The sequence below is a fragment of the Danio rerio genome, chromosome 12 (genome assembly GCF_052040795.2).
Source record: "Danio rerio strain M-AB ecotype USA chromosome 12, GRCz13ab, whole genome shotgun sequence".
NCBI lineage: Eukaryota > Metazoa > Chordata > Actinopteri > Cypriniformes > Danionidae > Danio > Danio rerio.
This window is the reverse complement of record NC_141032.1, coordinates 13,771,633-13,792,902: the sequence shown is the minus strand read 5'-3', so window position 1 is coordinate 13,792,902 and position 21,270 is coordinate 13,771,633. Positions and strand designations below refer to the sequence as shown.

At 34.0% G+C, this 21,270-nt stretch overlaps 1 protein-coding gene across 1 annotated transcript in view; it reads left to right on the top strand.

Moving 5' to 3' along the window:
• Positions 1–21,270, top strand: part of ccser2b (coiled-coil serine-rich protein 2b) — a 137,506-nt gene that overhangs the window by 33,985 nt on the left and 82,251 nt on the right. Inside the window, 2 exon segments of the mRNA XM_087275978.1 lie at positions 6,645–8,049; positions 12,309–12,493. Of these exon segments, the coding sequence (XP_087132104.1) occupies positions 6,678–8,049; positions 12,309–12,493 (1,557 nt within the window). The 5' untranslated portion in view covers positions 6,645–6,677.

The following is a 21,270-nucleotide window of genomic DNA, read 5'->3' as shown; positions in this document are numbered from 1 at the left end:
AAATCTGAACGTTTAATCTATTAGCCATTTTAAAATATATGTAATTAAACATTTAAGTTAATTTAACTAATTGAGATGTCGATTTTAATTATTCAAGCGAACTGATGGAATAACTTTCCTCTAATCATTTGAGTAGCTTAACTAATAGTAACTTATTAGGGTTTACAGTAAATACCTTTGTTTACTTTTGTACTTTACTGTTAATTGCTTGATGAGAACTTTGAATCGTTTATTTTTATGTTATGGTTATTTATAGCACCGTGGTGCTTACATTTCGTTCCACTGTATGTCCACATGTAGTGGAATGAAAAATAAAGCTCAACTTGATTTGACTTGAAAAGTCAAAGGTTAAATTTAAAAACATCCCTCATTACCTAAAGAAGGCTATTCAAGGCTATTCATAGACATGTCAATGGATTGGAATTGATTTAATGGGAAAAAGTTCACAATGTAGTCCAGAATGTCATGCTCAATGTGCACATTTTATAAGCATCTACAGCAAATATTTGGTGGCGTTTGCCACTGCTGAAGTAATAAACTACAAGTTTACTAAGCTACTACTAAACTACAACTACATTCAATGGATAACTTTTCATAGCCTGCGCTGTGAATGATTATTCAATGTTTGTTTTAGTCTTATTAGTTTAGATTGTTTACAGACTTCTTATTGTAGCCATAGACAAATTCTTTAGAACAATCATCCCGTTGGTCACAGGGCATGTTAGTCTGTCTTTTTCCTGAATAGCTGCTTTGTGACTACCAACTCTAGGCTATGTATCAATATTTCCACGTGGTCATGCTTTATCCCTCCAGTAAGTTTTTAATATGGACAGAGCTTTAGAACATTTATCACGTAATGAATGCTTAATGCGGTGTGCCCCTGCTTCAGGTTTATCTTCATCCCAGTGCACACGTGGCTCTCACCTCTCTGATTTTAATCAGAGTATTGTCTGGAAGTGTGGACCTCTCATGTGATGTGTCCTCATGTTGAAACTGTCGTGTTGTAATTTCTCAAATAATTGTAAAGAAACTGGGTTGTGTGATGAATCTAACATTGCGATTTTTAGTTTTTTGCAATTGTATATTCCCTTTATATGGATATAATTCTCAAAAAGTTTTAAATCACTAATAAGAATTTTTTTTTACATTGATTAGAATGATTTTGCAATTAAGGCTATTTACATAAAATATAAGAGCAATATCACACTCGTAGCAATCACTCGTGTGATATGGCCGTAAATTGACACTGGAGGGAAGCCTTAGTGCCCCACCAGTGACGATATGGAGCCATATTGCACTGCTAAGAGTGGATATTGCACTAATACCACAGCTTGATGCCGGAATTGTGTATGTAAAAAAGAAAATCAAACATAGAGAGTCTAAAAATACTTTTGTAAGAGGAACTACTTTCATCCGCCACTTTTTCGCATCTGAAGGTGACGTCAGAAAAGTAGAAATAGTTGCTACTTTACCGACATCACTTTAGAGCTAGTGTTTCAATGATTCTCTAGCATAATGTCTAAAACAGGTGACTTTGCTCACATTTTAAGATTATAAGGCTAAACAGCATGAAATGCCAAAAAAGCCAAAACAGCGCAAACACTACCTGATTACAGATTAAGTTCACTCAGTGTTATACAAAGAGTGGCTGACACAAAACATGTTAGTTCCTAATATGTGAGTCCCATCTCACACTCAACACACTACAATTACTATGGTATAAATACAGCGCTACAACATACAAAAGAGAGAGATCGACTTAAAAAGTTTTAGAATGATTTGATCAGCTGTAGTTTAAAAATATGCTGGGTTTTTCCTCCTCTAAGGGCTTATTATGTGGTATCTTGTGGATGATGCTGTATCTTCGAAATTATAAATATTTAAAATAGGCCCTATCCGTTGGAATAAACTGCATAGGTGCAATCTAAACAACTACATTCCCACCTAAAAAATCCTCAAAAGTACATTATGTTGTTCAACAGCTGCAAACTGTAGTGAGTTTTTTGATCTGCTACCGGAATAATACAGAAAGGTGAGGAGGCTGTAGGAGTTTTGATAATGCAGAATATCGCACTGCTATCAGCCAATCAGATTCGAGAACTGTTGTATAGAATAGCATTAATTAATACAGTACAACTAAAATACAAATAAAATACACAGTGCTTTATGGTAAAAGCGTTGAAGTACAGAAATTAAATGATCAAACGTAAAATAACATCGAATGCAGTTGTCAGCGTTGTAAGCAGATCAAAACTTTGTAAAACTTTTTTGATAAAATGTTGACAACTGTAGTTTCCATTGTATAAATGATTACATTTTGTTAAAGCTACAAACTTTATAATTTATTGTGCCCTAAATGGTTTAAATTAGTTTGAAATTTTACTCAGTCACAGGCCTTAAAAACATTCAAATGACTCTACAAATAACATGTGTTCTGAACTGTGGATGCTTGTTAATCAACAATGCAGATCCTGCGATGTTATTATTGCAGATTTGGACGTTGCAATATTGGTACTGAATACACATTCACACACTGCGGACAATTTAGCCTACCCCATTTACCTGTACCGCATGTCTATGTACTGTGGGGTAAACCGGAGCAACTGGAGGAACCCACACTTAAGTAAGGAAAACATGCAAACTCCACTCAGAAATGCCAACTGACCCAGCCGAGGCTCGAACTAGAGACCTTCCTGCTGTGAGGAGATAGCACCACCTACTGCGCTACTGCATCACCTATATAGTTGACTTGGAATTTTCTCCATCTTAAAGGCAGCTAAATGACGACTCTCATATGTAGAATTAGGTCACATGCATTGCTTCAACATAGTGTAAAAATCTTGGTGGTTCTGTGGGTTTTGTTTAGCAAAACTGATTTTTATTTTGTATTTTCAATTGGATTCGAATCAGGTGATTGGCTGGACCAAACAAACATACAGTTTGATTTTCATTTTTTTAAACCTCTCGAGAGTTTCCTTGTCTTTGTTTTGGATCATTGTATTGCTGAAATGTCCACCCTGGTTTCATCTTTATCATCCTGGTAATGTAGATGTTGGACTGGAGCAGCTAAAATTATTTTACAATGATGAAGGGCAGAGGGTTGATAAATAACTTCAGAGATATTTAAGCTGCTGTCTGGGCTTTTACTGCTTTTTACACCTTCATTTCTTCAGGGGTTCAATACTTATTTTCCTGTCATTTCATTTTATCAAACATAATGAATCCTTAAGCATAATTACTTAATTTGTAAACTAATTCAATTTATTTTCTTTTCATATATGCATTTCTTTGGTTGTTACCAACATCTGTTGAAAATTTCAAGTCATCAAGAAAAATGTAGAATTTTAATAACATAATTTTGAAGGTCTATTTCATAAAATGTATGTTTCCAACAAGTATCTAAATAAGAACATTGTGATTTTACTTATTTATTAAAAATCTCAATTTTAAAACCCCATAGGAAATTCTTAAGAGACCCTCACAAGGTAACCAACAATGAATTATCATCATAACAGCACCCATTACTGAAGTGATCATACATCATTTACTTTAGATCTTGAGGGTAACTGAAAGAGAGCAAGAATATTCCATTTCAATTCTAGAGGGCTGTGACCAGCCAGTATCCTAATCAAACAAACCTGCCAAATAATCTTGATTGATTAAAAGTCCTTACTTAGTTGTCTCTGTTTTTAATCAGCATACTTTTAATCTAATATCTGTGGGTCATCACAGACCCAGGGGTGAAATTAAATATAACTTCTATTAAATTTTAGATGAATGCAAATATATTCATTATGTTCATACATTGGATACCTTTAAATGCATTTGCATTGCAAATATGTGGGGCAGCATGGTGACTCAGTGGTAAGCAATGTTGTCTCACAGCAAGAAGGTCGCTGGTTCGAGTCTGGGCTTTACTAGTTGGCATTTCTGTGTGGAGTTTGCATGTTCTCCCCGTGTACGCTTGGGTTTTCTCTGGGTGCTCCGGTTTCCCCCACAGTCCAATGACATGCAGGACAGTTGAGTTGAATTTACTAAAATTGGTCATAGTGTATATGTGTGTATGAAAGTGAATGAATGGGTGTTTATCAATGCTAGTTTGCGCCTGGAAGGGCATCCGTTGCGTACAACACATACCGTAATAGTTGGTGGTTCATTCTGCTTTGGTGACCCCCTATAAATAAGGGACTAAGCAGAAGGAGAATGAATGAATGAATGAATGATTTCAACAGTGAATCAAAAAGATCTAAGAGCAAATGTAGAACATGCTTTACAGCAAAGTACAGTAGATTGGACAGAATAAAAAATTAGATCATTCTCCATATATATATATATATATATATATATATATATATATATATATATATATATATATATATATATATATATATATATATATATTTTTTTTTTTTTTTTTTTTTTTTTTTCTAATTCTTAGAGTCTATCTAATAACTAAAACCTTAAACAAAAGCATCATCTTCCTGAATGATTCTGCTCAACATTAATGTATCTGCTCCAATATGTCTCTTGGGGAATATGCTCGGGCATTCTGTAAAAAAACCCTTTAAGGCAAGTCATTTCTCTCAGTGGCCATCTTTGAAACGCTTTTCAGTATGCTCGGGCATTCTGTTTGGATGGGGAAACTCAAATTATCCAAAACTACTTGCCAATCTTACGATTACATTACATATTACAAATAACCAATAAAATTAAACAACAACTGTCTATTTAGTTTCATTTCTAAATGTTCTTATCACAAAACGGCTGTTTCTCAATATGCATCCTTGTCTGTACTTGCGTTCTTGTGTCTTCATGAAACGTCATCAACCGTTGCCAAAGTTCTGTTCCAATTCAAAATTGACATCTAAAATTCCTGGATGTGTACTTGCTCTGCCCCTTTTGCTAAGGATGCATAAAACGGGATTTGTGCGAACTTGAGAAGTACAGGTATCCCAAAATGCGTTGTAGCTAAACCAGCGAAAGCTAATAGTGAGGAAGAAAACAGACACGGTTTTAAAAATACTCCTTTACTGTGTCACAAAATAAAGTTTTAACAGGTTTTTCAGGCGAGAATACAGTTGTTTTAAACTCGAAAAGGCAGTTTATTTACAAAGATAGCACGTCTTTGATGATGTGCCTCAGCTTATGCGGACTCCGACTCCCAGCCTGCCAGGGGGAGCTCCGTCATCACCTCCCCCACCAATAGCAGCTTTAATTCGGCCAGTCCATCTCGGATGTACCACTGGATCACAGTTTTTGGTTTTTTAAGTCTATTATTTGTTCTCAGGTGTATTATTTTGGCAGTATTATTTTGTTACCTTTTATAGTCTTTAATTACGGTATAGTGTTGTATGAGGTTTGTCTTTGTTTAACAAATCGTTTGACGTAAACTTTATTTCTTACCGTGTATGTCTTTATTTCTGATTGTGTATATAGTTGTTTAATGTCCGTTGTAGTTGATTAAATCTGATAATTAAAGACGTCTCTGTGTATAATAACTCATTTTACTTCACTTTTGGATTTATGTTTTCATTTTCTTAAATCAATAATATATATTTATAATATTTATATAATATTAATTACAGGGCCGTGTTTTATATAAATAAATAATTTTATTGTTAATGTACAGTGAAACCGATGAATCCATTGTGAGGTAAGTGACATTATAAAGTACACCACTGTTCCATTTAAAGAACTACCCGACTTGTGTCTTAAGGAGTTCGTTCTTTCAAGTTTGAACTTCCAAGGACTCAAGTCCAAATTTTGCATACTTGGGTAACACTTTACAATAAGGTTCATTAGTTAATGCATTTACTAACATGAACTAATCATGAACAATACATGTACCGCATTTATCAATCATATATGAACATTTACTAATGCATTATTAACATCCAAGTCCATGCTTGTTTACATTAGTTAATGCACCATGAGTTAACATGAACTAATAATGAACTACTGTATTTTCATTAACTAATGTTAACTAACATGAACAAATACAGTAGTAAATGCTCACTGGAAAGTAATGACATAATGACACCAACCTCATTTATGGCCCTTCTATACATTATCATCTTCTGGGTAATGCTTCGCCTGATTGCGCTGCTCTTCTGAATTAATTCACAGCTTGATAGTGAAACTCCCCCAGAAATGACATTGAGTCTTGGTTTACAAGTTTGTGGTGGTTTGAGTAGTTGCTGTCATGTGATGGGCATTTGACAGAACTAATTGTACCTCGTGTTTGTTTCATACAGATTACAAAACCAGAAAACTTGTGTTATCAAGTGCACTTGGTTCATTTAAAAGTACAGATTTCAAGCTTTATCTGGATATATGTCCTCTGTCTCTGTAACAAGAATGCACTGAGATTCCCGTGTTTGTTGACAACCAAACTGTCGTAAAAGCATACTGTGCGTCTCCTCCAAGCTTCCCCCCCGAGAAATGTCAGTCTATAGCAATAGATGATTGTCACCTGAAGTAGTTAGCGGGGCTTCATTCCCCATATTGACCGTTACACTTTTCCCCATTCAAAACTATGAGTGACATGTCTTGTGTATTCTATAGTCTTTGCTATTGTGTACAAAAGACTAGCTATTGTGTTTCTTGGTTCATATTTCATGATTTCTCTTTATCTGATTTTACAGTTCTGTCCACATCCATGGTGGTGAACCCAGCTGATGGAAAAGAAGGCTCTCAAGCAGCTCAACATGGTCTCTAGGCTGCCCAAGTTTTCTTCCCGCACCTCAGGCACCACCACGTCTCCCCTACCTCAAGGATCTGGACTCCCAGTTCCCTCCTATGAGTGTAAAGGTGGACCTGTAGGCAGGCAGAATGGTTTAACACAAGTTCGATCCTTAAACTGGAGAAAGTGTGAAGAGGAAACTGGAAATAATGTTCAATGCAGTAGAAGCCTGGATGAGGAAACTAGTGCAACTATAGATTCAGACTCCCCTTTAATGGTGACTAAAAAACTTTCCCCTGCTGCTGTAGTTAAATGTAAGAGTGCAGTTTCGACAGCACAATGTAGGAGTATACCACAGCCTACCAAAACCGTTTCCCGCATGACTACCCCCAAACGCCTCTCCACAGGCAACACTATATACAATGGCATGGGTACTCTGAATGGAGCCAGTAGTGGTAATGAACGCTCTTCAGGGTCTGGTCTTGGTCACGTTTCACAACAAAAAAGCTTGCAGAGCAAACTGTCCCTGTCCAGTGACCGTATCAAGTCTACTTCTAAAGAGAGCATAGAGCGCTCTCAGAGTTTCACATACTTTAAGAGGGGAGCATCTCATACTGACCCACCTATGACCAGGTCTTTTTCCTTTAATAAAGCTACTGATCTTGCAAACAAACTCCCCAGACCTTTAGCACAATCTCCAGTGCCTAGATCACCCCTTAATCAGCCGAATCCAGTTTTATCCAAAGGGAAAGTAGACAAATTTGGTTTCACAAAGCCCTCTTTAACTGCTAGTGGCAACATTTTGCCAGTAGCCACAATAAAGAAGTCCCTATTACCCAGCTTTTCAGGTAACAAAACGTCTGTGCTCAGTTATAAACTTACACGTCCATCGCTTAACAAACATCCCCGTCCTGTTTTACCTGCACCTGTCCAAAAAGAAGCAGAATTGAGTGAAGATGTCCAAACCCTTACACTGTCAGCAGAAACCAGTTCAGACCTAACCAACAACACTGACAGCACTGAAACTACCCCTACTGAGAATGAAATTACACCAAACATGACTCCAATCGAAGTCAAGGAGTTTGAGGTGAGCGTGGGGAGCTCTTTGGAGATTTTTGAGGATATGTCACTATCATCCTCCTCCTCTGTGGAGCACAATGATAGTGAAGAGTACATGGATGACTTTGATAATCTTGGGAATGGAGGTGAGACCCTGTTTCTGCCTGTTCACAAAGATGGATTAGACCACTTAGGACTGTGTGAAGATGAAAATGGCCTACTTACCAAGTGCAATGAGGACTCATCGATGACCAATCTGCATGCCTTCTTATCCGAAACTGTTGACTGGGAAGGGATGGGCCTCACAGGTGTGACTAAAAATTGCACTACACCTAGACATTTCTTTTCCCAATTATCATTATTATTTAGATTTTTGTTAGACTGTCAAAACCCAAGTTTGTTGACTCACTTGCTGCGTCCCGATTTGCATACTTACACTAGACCCTAAAAGAATGAACTTTTTTGTGTGAAGGAAAAATATATACTTTTGAGCGTGTAACAGAAGAGTATGCAAGCTTTGGGACATACTACTTCCTCGATAACAGATCGTTTTGTTGCTGAGTCCTGTCAATCAGCCACACATAATCCCCAATTTCTTTCATATTTATTCCCTACCTTATGGGAAAAGCAGCATCAGGTTAATCTCCCATTCTAGAGTCTGGATAATTATGCATTCAGACATTAATGTCCAAACACCTCTTTATACAAGTTCAGTATTGTTGTTGCAGATGAAGTATAACACAGAAAATGCAATTTTATATATTTTCCAGTTGGCTAGATATTAATTAACAGTCATACAAATATTTCTACCGAAACCTTTTTGCTTGTTAGTTGGTCTCGCATGTCTATCATGTTTGTTGTTTTCACATTTCACCCCTGTTTGTAGTTATCAAATTCACGTCCAGCGTGAGCAGTGTACTGTGCGCAATATCAGCTGTTAGAGTATAGACGTTTCTACACTTAAGATTTTTACCGGAAATAGTAAACCATCAGGAAACCTTAGGCATCCTCTTTTCAACATACTATAATTCGGGACATACTAATTATATTTTCAAATATTATTTAGGATGGATAGTATGCAAATTGGGACGCAGCAACTGTCTAGACCAGGGATGGGCAAACTTGATCCTCGAGGGCCGGTGTCCCTGCAGAGTTTTGTTCCAACACTAGTCAAACACACCTGAACATGTTAATCAGTGTCTTTAAGATCACAAGAAATCTATAAGCAGGTGTATTTGATTAGGGTTGGAGCTAAACTGTGCAGGACACCAGGGTCTAGACCAAGGGTCCAAGGGTCACCTGTCTTGATCCTGGAGGGCCGATGTCCCTGCAGGGTTTAGCTCCAACTTGCCTCAACACACCTGGCTGGATGTTTCAAGTAAACCTAGTAGGACCTTGATTAACTTGTTCAGGTGTGTTTGATTAGGGTTGGAGCTAAAATCTGCAGGACACCGGCCCTCCAGGAACAAGTTTGGTGACCACTGGTCTAGACCACAGGTGTAAAACTCGGATAGCTCTGCACAGTTTAGTCAAACTGATCAAACTAGTTAAGGGCTTTAGGCTTGTTTGATACCATCAGATAGATGTGTTGACGCAGGGCTGGAACTATCCTCTGCAGGTCTGCAGCCCTCCAGGAATTGAGTTTGACACCATTGGTTTACACCGTCCTTATAAATAAATAAATTAATAGTTACATACATGAATGCGTGCATGCATACATAATAATAGAAATGTATATTAATGTTGGAATAAAAAGATTACAGGGATAGCTCACCAAAAAAAAAAAAAAAAAAAATTATCCTTTGAAAACAAACCAAAATGTCTCACATTATTTCATGAAACACTGTTCCATTTGTTTCTGTATTTTATCTTAATTTCTCACAACATATAATTGATTTAGTTTTTCTTGGGTGAGTCAGAATGAACTCTACTGTTCAAATACATTTTTTTTGAAGATTGCAAACCCCCAAAACAGTCGAATTATGTAAAGATTTTCCATTCTGTTATCTTGGTATGTACTACACATACTGTATGTGTATTTATGTAATATGCATGTAAACACTTACATTCTAAATTCTGTGACTACACTATAGTTTTTCTATTTATGTAGAAAAAAATTGTAACATTTTAATGGGCAAAACATAAAAATTACTGTTGTCCTGCTCTGAAAATAACAACAACTTGGGCCAAACATATCTTGCGCCTTATTGCCGTGTTTCCGTCTATTTACAGTGTTTTCCGTCTATTTACAGTTGGGAATTACATTATGGAGCCTTGATCTTTGCTCTGTTGACTTTTGATGTTGAAAATTCAACTCTATATTTTAACAAAGTGACCTTTTTTATACTTGTTTTTTTTTTTTCTTAAAAAAGAGAAATAAAAATAAAGGAAAAAAAAATACAAATAATAGAATAAAAAAATTAAATAAAATAAATAATACAATAAAACACCAGAACTTCAATGAACAGTTGACTGGTCTTATATTTTCTTACAGGTCAAATGAACAAATACATATAGAAAATCAGATTACACTGTGTAAAAGCATAAGTACAATCCATTTCTCTAAATATTGCAAACATTTGTCAATTTTAACAAAGTGAATTTAATTGACATTTTATTAGTTCAAAATAATATAATGTATAAGAAATAATATAAGGAGAAATAAGTCTGTGAAATAACAGAAAATGTTCTGGCAGTTTATTAGAGATTTTGTACCATAATATACAAAATCAACCAACAATATATCACTTTGAACTATTAAAAAAATGTTAATAAAAATATAAATATATTAAAAATAAAAATAAAAAAAATAATTGGAGAAAAGATCAAGGTCCCATAATGAAATTTTAACGCATAAATAAACAGAGAAAAAATAAAAACATGAATCACAAAATATGGAAAACCTTTCTGAGACAGTGCTTTCAATTTGAATGTTGCCTAAAAATGCTTTTTAAAGTAGCATTTAGAAAATTGAAATTGGAATTTGTATTGCAAACCCCTAAAACAGTTGAATTGTGTAGTAAATTTTCTTTTTGTGCTAAAACAAAGTACATTCTGTTATCTTATGTACTACACATACTGTATATGTATGTACTGTATGTAATACGTATGTGAACACTTACATGCTAAATTATGTAATTGTAACTACACTGTAAAAATACCTGTTAATTAGTTATAATTTGTTGAAAATTCAACTCTTAAGTTTAACAAAATACCTTTTATTGACGTTTTGTTAGTTTGGAATAGGGTGAATATAATGAATAAGACAGAATAATAAGTCCGTAAAATAACAGAAAATTAATTGGCAGTTTCTTCTAGGTTTTTTGTACCATAATATACAACACCAACCGACAATATATCACTTTAAACTAGTAAAAATGTCAATAAAAATGGCTTTTTTAAACTTTTTGAGGTTAAAAGTTGTTGAAAGAAAGATCAATGTCCCATAATGCAATTCTAAAGCAAAAATAAACAGGAGAAAAAAAACATGAATCACAAAATATCTTTACCTTAGAATTATAAGGTTATATCTGACATTTTTGTCAAAATTTAGTTTTTGAAATATTCTTGTTAAATGACAATTTATTTACATTATGGGATGTTTTTTTCATAAGTTGTTTACATTAAGATTCTTTATTTAAAAAAACAAATGTTACACACATACTGTTTGCTATGGAATGCAAAAAACTTTAAAGCTATATCTTCATATCATTCAGAACGCAGATAGAACCTTATAATTCCAAGGTGACGATATGTAAAACTGGTAATTTATAGATGTTTTTTACAATGTATGCAAATAATATATTTTATGCAGTCTCAGGGTTTGGTGAAAAGAATGTTTATTAGAAGGCAACATAATGTAACCCCTCTTTCAATTTAAATGTTGCTTAAAAATGCTTTTAAAGTAGCATTTAGAAAATTGAAATTGAATTTTGTATTGCAAACTTCCAAAACAAATGCTATAATACAGTACAGTCTATTATCTCAGTCTGTACTAACTACACAATACTGTATGTGTATGTATGCAATGCATATGTAAACATTACACTGTAAAAAATCTGTTAATTAACATGGATAAGGTTGTAAATTGCATAATGGGACCCTGATCTCTGCTCTGTCGACTTTTGATGTTTATGTTGATGTTTATTGACATTTTTGTAGGTTGAAATAATGTAAATAAGACATAAGACATAAATAAGTCTGTAAAATAACAGAAGATGCTCTGGCAGTTTATTCCAGGTGAACTTTTTGAGGTTAAAGATTTGTGGAAGAAAGATATAATGCAATTCAAAAACATAAATATGGATTTTTTTTCACAGTGGATTTTTTTAAAAATTTTTTATATGTGGTCTTAGGTTTTGGTGAAAAGAAGGTTAGTTAAAAGGCATTATATTATAAAAACCCCTCTAAGACAGTGTTTTCATTCTGAATGTTGCTTAAAAAATACTTTTTAAAAGGAGCATTTATAAAATACTTCCTGTAATTTAACTAGCAGTCCATGCTGTCACTAAGATGCCTTAAAAATATCTCTGTCACATTCTTATCCAGCTTATTGTCTTTATTTCAGGTGGCAAAGATAGGTTTGAGCATGACTCGTCATCTCCAGTGGGCGATTTTCCTCATGGCTCATCTCTGGACCTGTCACCCTCAGACAGCTCTGGAGGAACTTACATGTGGGATGAAGAGGGGATGGAGGCACTCGGAGGCTCTGGACACCCATGTGGAAGCTTTGGCTCAGACCTCAACAGTATGGTGAGTTTAAAGCCTAATGAAATAAAATCTATTTTTGTAAAGAGAGATGTTTTGCACCTTAAGCACACCCAATTAGTTGTCTATTGACCTACTGGTGAAGATTAGAGAATTAACAATGCCCATGTTTGCAGCAGTCCAAAGCCTGGTGTAATTGTAGCCAGGCTCTCCTCCAGTGTTGGAATTAGAATTTTTTAATGTTTTATAATAAACACACAAAGGCTGTATTTATTTTATAAATGCAAAGAAAAGTTATTATTTTGAAAGCCTTCTTGATGATGAAATAATCATAAAACAGTTTCCACAATACTATGAAGCAAGGCAATAAAGCACTGATAATTGTAAGATTTATTATTAGTTTGTTCCAAAAACAACTGATCATAATAATATAGCTGCAAGCAGCAATTAAGGGTCCAAAAAGTTCAGAGCCAGAATAAGCAAAGCAGTCCAGGAGCAGAACAAAACAAGCAGTCCAGGGACCAATAAGCAAATTGCCGGTTTGTAAATATTCATGATGCATGCGCATCGAGGTTGCAGAAAAACAAAAACAAAACAGGAGTGCTAGCATTTACAGCAAGGGAATTACATCCGGCGCCTGTTTCAGTAAGGAGGTTCAAACAACTCAGAGTTTAAAGTTGAACTCTGAGTTGATTTACCGAGAGATTAAAAACTCAGAGTTTTCGGTTTCAGAATAGCTGATCTGAGTTGGGTCAATCAACTTTGAGTAGACCAACTCAGAGTTAAGCGCGCACACCGTGACTATTAAAAAAAAGAGATGACCATTTCTTTCTCCAGCTGAACTTGATGTGCTCATGCAAAGTTATGAGCGTATATATTTAAAAAGAAGCAACCATAAGTGAAACAGAAACAGTTAGCCTGGGAAAACAGCTGCTCAAGTTAATGCGTAATTTTACGTCTAAAATATTTAAATATAAGTATAATAAAATAAGTAATGCAATGTGTGATGTTTATAATTTTTTTCAAAACTTTTATACACGTTTATCAGTTTTAATAGATTTAACAGTGCACTTGTGTGTCTGCCTTTTTTATTGATCAAGTGATAGAGGTTTATATAACATTTAGAAGGTAAGCAGTAGTAAAAATAATTTTAACAGTTAAGGCATTTTAGAATGACCAAAACAACATTTAAGACATGTTACAGTGTGCTCAGCCTGCTTTGTCCATTCACACACATTTTCATCATCATATGATGACCTTTTTAATGTACATACTGTAATTTGTTCAGTAAAAGTGTTTCCATCGTAGTTTATACGCATATTTTCTAACAAATAAAAGTTTATCCTACTCAGTTATGCGCGTGTTTTTATGCATATTTTTAAATGTTATGTGCATCATGATGTTTCCATCAATCGTTTTTATGCACATATTCAAAATGAGCATTAAAACAGGTGGGTGGAACCGTAAAGCTAAGGCGAGAAATACCACTTTGTCTTTAAAAAATTTGGAGGAGACCGACAGAAACTCGAGAATAAAACCTGCTCCGGACCAGGTTAGGTTCACAGAGTAAGTTACCACAGTAACTGACTCTGAGTTAAAGTTACCTCTCTTTCAGAAACAGGCTTGACTTACCCTGCTTTCTCGAGTTTAACAAACCTGCCATTTTGAAACGGAAAACCCAGAGTTTCTCTCATTTCGGGTTTAAAATACTCTGAGTTTTTACCTGACCTCCATTCTGAAACAGGCCCCCGATGTGGTACAGAGTTTGCACCATTTTAGAGACAAAATTATTAGCCCTTTTAATCTACATTTTTTTCTTGATAGTCTACAGAACAAACTATTGTTATACAATAACTTACCTAATTACCCTAACCTGCCTAGTTAACCTAATTAACCTAGTTAAGCCTTTAAATGTCACTTTAAGCTGTATAGAAGTGTCTTGAAAAATATCTAGTAAAATATTATTTACAGTCATCATGGTAAAGATAAAATTAGGGGAAAAATAAACAAGCGGTCTAATAATTCATGGGGGCTAATAATTCTGACTTCATCTGTATATGCATACTCATGTTTTAATTTCATTTCTGTTTACTTCAGTTATGATTTTTGTCACATTAAGGTAATTAAGAATCGCTTTGTTTCGAGCTTATGTAGGCCTACAAAACAGTTCAAAACTCATGTTCAACTGAATAAACAGTTAATAAACACAAGTACATCTTATTGAACATCATTTATTTTTATCACCAATTATCAGAGTAAAAGTGTTTCAAGCAGTCTGTGATGCATTTTGGAAACAGGAGATGAGCCCCTGGTCTAATGCACCACCTGGCTTGAAAAAATCTTGTTGTCAAAGACTTATTTGAGTAGCACACATATTCTGAATGCCTATAGCAGAATTCAAATGAGCCATTTTAATCTAGAATAATCTTGACTGAAAAAAATTAATCTATGCCCACCTATAATTTGGAGTACTCTCACAGCACAAAATCAGAAGCAAAATCTAGTTGATAGCCAAATCCATTTTGGAAAAGAAAACAGACCTCACTTTAATCACATAAAAACTCATCAACTGAGAACTTAAATTTTAACCATAGTAAACAGATCCAAAAAAGCACTAACAGTGTTTATTAGGAGCATCAAAAGAAGATCACAGACAGTTGTCCAGACGTACAAATGTTAAAAAGCCTTCAAAGTTAGTTCAAAACAAAGTGTGGAGGCAAGAAAAATGGTATTGCAGACCCATGAGTAGGACCAGACAGAAGCTGCAGAAATGCTTTTGATTTTCTGTGGAGAGTTTTGTAAAAAAAAATAATCTGTGGATTTATACAGAATGATTTTAGGATTATCATTACTAAAAACCTATATGACATTAAAAAAAAAAAATTCAATTTTAACTTTTATTTATTGTTTACAATGTGAATCCTGTTAGAATTTCTTATTTAGTAAACAAAGTAAGTGTCTTATATAATATATCTAGTAAAAGACAGAAAATATTAATTTACAAACAGTATTGTAAACAAATCAAATTAACATTTTTATATTGGTCAATAATATTGCTGAAATTAACTTAAAACTCAATAAAAATAATTTACACACATTTACACAAGTGAATAAATGGACAGGCTAAATGGAAAAGCTTGTGTAGAATAGACCCAGCTCCCAACCCAACTTTGAGAATAAATTAACGGCGATATTTTTTATTGCGTGATAAGATGTATATGCTGAATAAATAGTGTATGTATAGAATTATATTTGGCTTTTGACACATTATTTAAAATATAAGTCTAAAAATGGCTATTAACTTCTTTTTTTTTGGTGGGGCCAGTGAAACTGTTGGCAGGTAAAGTAAAAATAAAAATAATCCTTAGTGTTGAACCCTGTAGTAAAACCCTCATACAGTGCCTCAAAAACACATGCAAAAGATAAACTTTGACTCCATTATGCTTAATCTCTGCAATGACTCCACAAATCTCACATGTTCTGAACTTTGGCTCGTGGTCAAATATAATCCAGACTCAACATTCCACATCATGCGACGTGACATATATGATGATATACTTTGCAGCCCTGCATCAAGTTAGTTTTTGAACCCAACTGAACCTAATTCCAACTAAACTCAGACCACATTTTACATGTAGTCTTCGTTTTATATTGTTGTCTGCATGGCAGCTTTTACATGACCTTTTTCATGCGATCTACAAACATTTATTAAAAGGGGAAGAACCCACAAAATGTCAATATTTCACCAAAAACTAAAATGATAAATGTATACATTTGAAATGCACTATTTCAAATGTTATCCGATGATTTTTATCTTGAGAGACTTTAATGGCATGAATTTTTGTTTTAGGAGAAAAAAATATTTCAGCCTAATTAAACTCCTGGAGGGCTGCAGCGCTGCAGCGTTTAGTTCCAACCCTACTTCAACACACTTACCTATAGGCAGTGTTGGTTAATTACACGTTTCTAGTAATGCGTTACTGTAACAACAATACTTTTGACAGTATCTAATACTGTATCACATTACTTTTTAAATATACGTAGTAGCTCCGTTATCATTACAACATGATGCGTTTGTCCGTTACTTGGTAAGTTAATACATTTTAATAAGTTGTATATATAAGTTGTCCGTTACCTGGTAAGTTAATACATACAAAAGTCGAGCGAAAGCAGAGAATAAATGCACGCAAGGTAAACCAATTGTGCACACGAGAGACCAAGAAAGGCCAAGTGTGCACACAAGTTACTATTATTAATTACTATTACTACTACTACTACTATATTTGTTGTTTCAAATAAATAAGCACGCATTTCTTAACTGTATAACAACATTGATTAGTTCAGTAGACACATTAACACATTTCTGTTACATTTCAGAACACATTATTAAAATGTATAGTGTTGTATTCCTTAGAAAAATGCTGTGATTTCTTTTTTTTTATTGATTTGTATATTGGTTTGTTTTGTATATTGTTTGAATATACCATTTTTTTTCCCAAAGGTTGTTGACATACCACGTTTGATTTGTGGTTAGTTTGAAATATAACTTTTGACCAGCTGTTATATTTTTGTTCTGTTTAAAATGCATAAACGTTATAGTTGTCTATAATAGTAGTTTTTTTAGTGCTGGGTTTAACCAAATTGATTCTGAATGATGATTCAGATTATTGTCATCTATTTAATTCAGAAGGTTTTGTGTTTGTTGTATATTGTTGCTGGTTTTCACACACAAGCTTTGAAGGAACATGTTTAAGGGTTAAACACAAACTTTTATGACGCTGAAGTAACTTTAGATTTTGCTTTTTTTGTTACTGAATACATTATTCAGCTTGTTTATCACTTTGTGATATTTTTTTATTTTTGTGTTGCTGGTCTGACTTAAATAAATTAGTGTTAGTGTTTTAGTTGTGAGAATGTAAATTAATTAAAACTGATTCAGTTGATTCAGTGTATTCTCCATGCTGCACTTCAGTGATGTTATACGTACATTAATGGGATTATTAAATGTTTCTTTTGAAAAGTAACTCAAAAATTATTTTTAACAGTAATGCATGACTATTTTATTGTGAGTAATCGATAAAGTAATTGAGTTACTTTTTGAATGGAGTAACTGTAACTAGCACAACACTGTCTGTAGGTTTCAAATAAGCCTGAGGAACACAACTAGTTTAATCAGGTTTGTTTATTCAGGGTTAAAAATAAACTGTGTACAAATGTGGCTTTTTGCAAGTTTAATTCACGTCTTTGAATGGAAACATAACTAATTTGACTCTTCAATCTTGCTGTCAAAAGGAATAAGCCTAACTGCCCAATCTTGTTCTTTGCTTCCATTAAATGTTTGAATATCCATTTCCTGTGAGTAAGTGTAGTGAGTATATTGTGGTGATAACTATACATTTCTGCCCATTTCCATCCAGAGGTTGTTATTGTTTCAACAAAAGTGGTCTAACTGCACAATGTTGCCCTGAGACAACAAATGAAAAACTACCATTTTAGTGTATAGATAATAACAAAAAGTGTCTTTCTCAATCAAATATGCTTCTTCACCTACCCATGTGCATCACACATATTTTAATATAAAGATTTTTTAATTCAAATATGTTAAAAAGTGGAATTTATTTTACATTCTGCTAGCAGTGTGCTTAAGCTGGCTATAGTCCCAAAAATGGCTGTTTTGCCCCCAGAAGAAAGGTCAAACCCACACCCACTTCAAATTTCATTGGTGACCAACTTGTAATTAGATTTTTTTTCTGATAATTTATTAAAATTGTTTTAAACATTTTTAACATTTTTGCCTGAGGACAACACCATGCCATAGAGAGATAAAGGAAATATTTTTCCTTCTGAATCCTTTGAAAATGGTTTTACTTTTATCAAAAGTAAACCTTAAAAACTAATTTAGAATTTTTTTTTATTATTCATTAATTAATTTTCTTTTTGGCTTAGTCCCTCTGTTAATCCGGGGTTGCCACAGCGGAATGAGCCGCCAACTTATCCAGCACGTTTTTATGCAGCGGATGCCCTTCAAGCTGCAACCCATCCCTGGGAAACATCCCCACACACTCATTCACGCACACACTCACACTCATACACTACGGACAATTTAGCCTACCCAATTCACATGTACCGCATGTCTTCGGACTGTGGGGGAAACCGGAGCAACCGGAGAAAACCCATGCGAACGTAGAGAGGACATGCAAACTCCACACAGAAACGCCAACTGACCCAGCCGAGGCTCGAACCAGCGACCTTCTTGCTGTGAGGCGACAGCACTACCTACTGCGCCACTGCGTCGTCTAAATTTTTTAGAATATGTATTATTTATTGCTGTTGATGTCTTATTATTGTTATAATTTGTATTATTATATAAAATTTATAAATTTGATCTGGTATTGCCATGAAATCGCCAGAGCTGCTATAGCAATACATTCAAATCTCTCTCTCACATGCGTTTTGAACTAAACTACTTTGAAGGCTCCTTTATCTACATTTTTTAGGACAACTGTCTGTGATCTTCTTTTGAAGCTCCTACAATGCACTGTTCTTGCTTTATATATGTGTTCTATAGTTAATATTTAAATTCTGATTTGATGGGGTTTTGTGTGGTTAAAGTGGTCTGTCTTGTGTTCATATAGCTCGGAGGCTGACTGGATAAGGCTGTCAACTTGAGTTATTGAAGGCTTTGTCTCTGATTTTGCCTCGTAATACTGAGAGCACTCCAAATTGGCTCCTGCTGATAGTCATTTGTCTTTCCCTTGGAGGCAAGCGATCAGATTGTCAGCTTCATGGCAGTTAGGAAATAGTGAGGTGAAATCAAAGTCAAGTGAGAGGATGACTAGGCATTTACGGTTAAAGCACTAGGCTTCATCCGCCCTTGGATCAATGATAGCATTGTAAAGTGTCATAAGCTCAGACTGAAACATGCCTCTTCTAATCATGATATTTATTTCATTTTACGAAAGACTTCAAATCACTCAATTACAGTTAACATTTATTTGATAATGAATTTTGTTATGTTAGCATTACACATATTATATTATATAAATAACAGTTACATTTTCCTATCATTGCTTGTATTTATTTTGTGAATTATAGTAATACATCTTCCTGAATAACATCAGATGTTTATATTTAGCTCTGATGAAATAGAACTGTAAGTGCTTGGAGTGAGGGAGACATCTTGTGGATATTTAATGCCATAGTTTGGATGTAGACTTTCTTTTTTTTTGACATATTTTGCATTGTATTTTGCATTGCCTGAGTTACACAATTGCAAGCCAATTTAAAATTCTTAACCATATAGCACTTAAAAAAACTTAACCTCATTAGGGTGTATACTGTGCTTCTGGTAATTATAGTGAAGTGCTAGTTCACCCTAAAATTAAAATTATGTTATTAATTTTCACCCTTATGTCGTTCCTTTCGTCTGAGGCCTTTGATCATCTTCGGAACACAAATTTAGATAAATTAGGTGAAATCTGAGACCTCCCTCATCCTAGACAGCAAGGTTCCAGACTCCATTTAAAGTCCAGAAATTTACCAAAACAACTTTTCTTAAACCCAATATATCCCTTCGGTGGATCAATCAGAATTATCAAACTACAAGAATACTTTTTCAAAAAGTAATGAATTTATTCAACAGTTTCTTCTCCTCTGTGTGAGTAATAGGTTTCTGTCACGCTTGATCACATCTCTGATGTTATTAAATTTGAAATATCATAATGACATAAGTATCCAGAACCTTTTCTGTGACGCTTTTAATTTAGTTTAAGTGCATCCCAGTTCTCTGGAACATCTTTGAGATATTTTCGTATTATGATTGGGGCAGTTTTCACTTATTTGAAAAGAAAAACTTGCCCATTTACGACGTAACAGCTTGGGTATTATGGATGAAATAGGTATTAAAGTGGTATTAGGAAATGAAAATGAAAGGGAAATATAAATTCTGTCATTATCTACTCACCCTTTGCTTGTTTCAAACCTTTACTATTTTCAGTTTTCTGTTGACAACTAATTTTAAAGAAAGCTGTAAACCCATATCCATTGACTTACATATTTTATATAGCTACTAGTACTTAAGCAATACATACTAGCATCTATTTAATAGATGATGGTATTTATTTAGATACTAGTACTTATTAGATAGAAAATGAATAAGTACTAGTACCAATTAAATAGCTACTAGTATCTAATGAATACATACTATTATCTAATGAATAAGTACTAGTATCTGTTTAATGGGTACTAGTATACATGTAATAAGTACTAGTATCTAATTAAAAGTACCAGTGTCTAGTGAGTAAGCACTAGTATATTTTTTATAAATACTAGTATCTAAAGAATTGGCACTAGTAAATGAATAAGCACTAGTATTTAATGAATAAGTACTAGTACTTTATGGAAAAGATACTAGTATCTAAAAAATAAGCACTAGTAAAATGAAAATAGATACTAGTATGGGCTATTGATTAAATGTCAAACAGCGTTCCATGCATACATACAATTGATTTGAAGTACAAACATCTACACAATGTAGCTTTGTTGCACAGACAAAAACAAAACGATGTGTGGATGTGAAATTCCTATGACAACTTTTCTCACTAGAAGAGTACTAATATATATATATATGAATACTAATATATAAAAGCTGCTCATTCACGTGACTGCTAAACATCGTGATGATGACACACATAAAATTTTATTTATGCAATAAACACTTTATTAACAATAAATGTAACATAAATTTCTTATATACATAACTCATGAGAATAAAACTTAAAAAAAAATAAACAGTAATGTCATACTGTAACGCTTCGAATGAG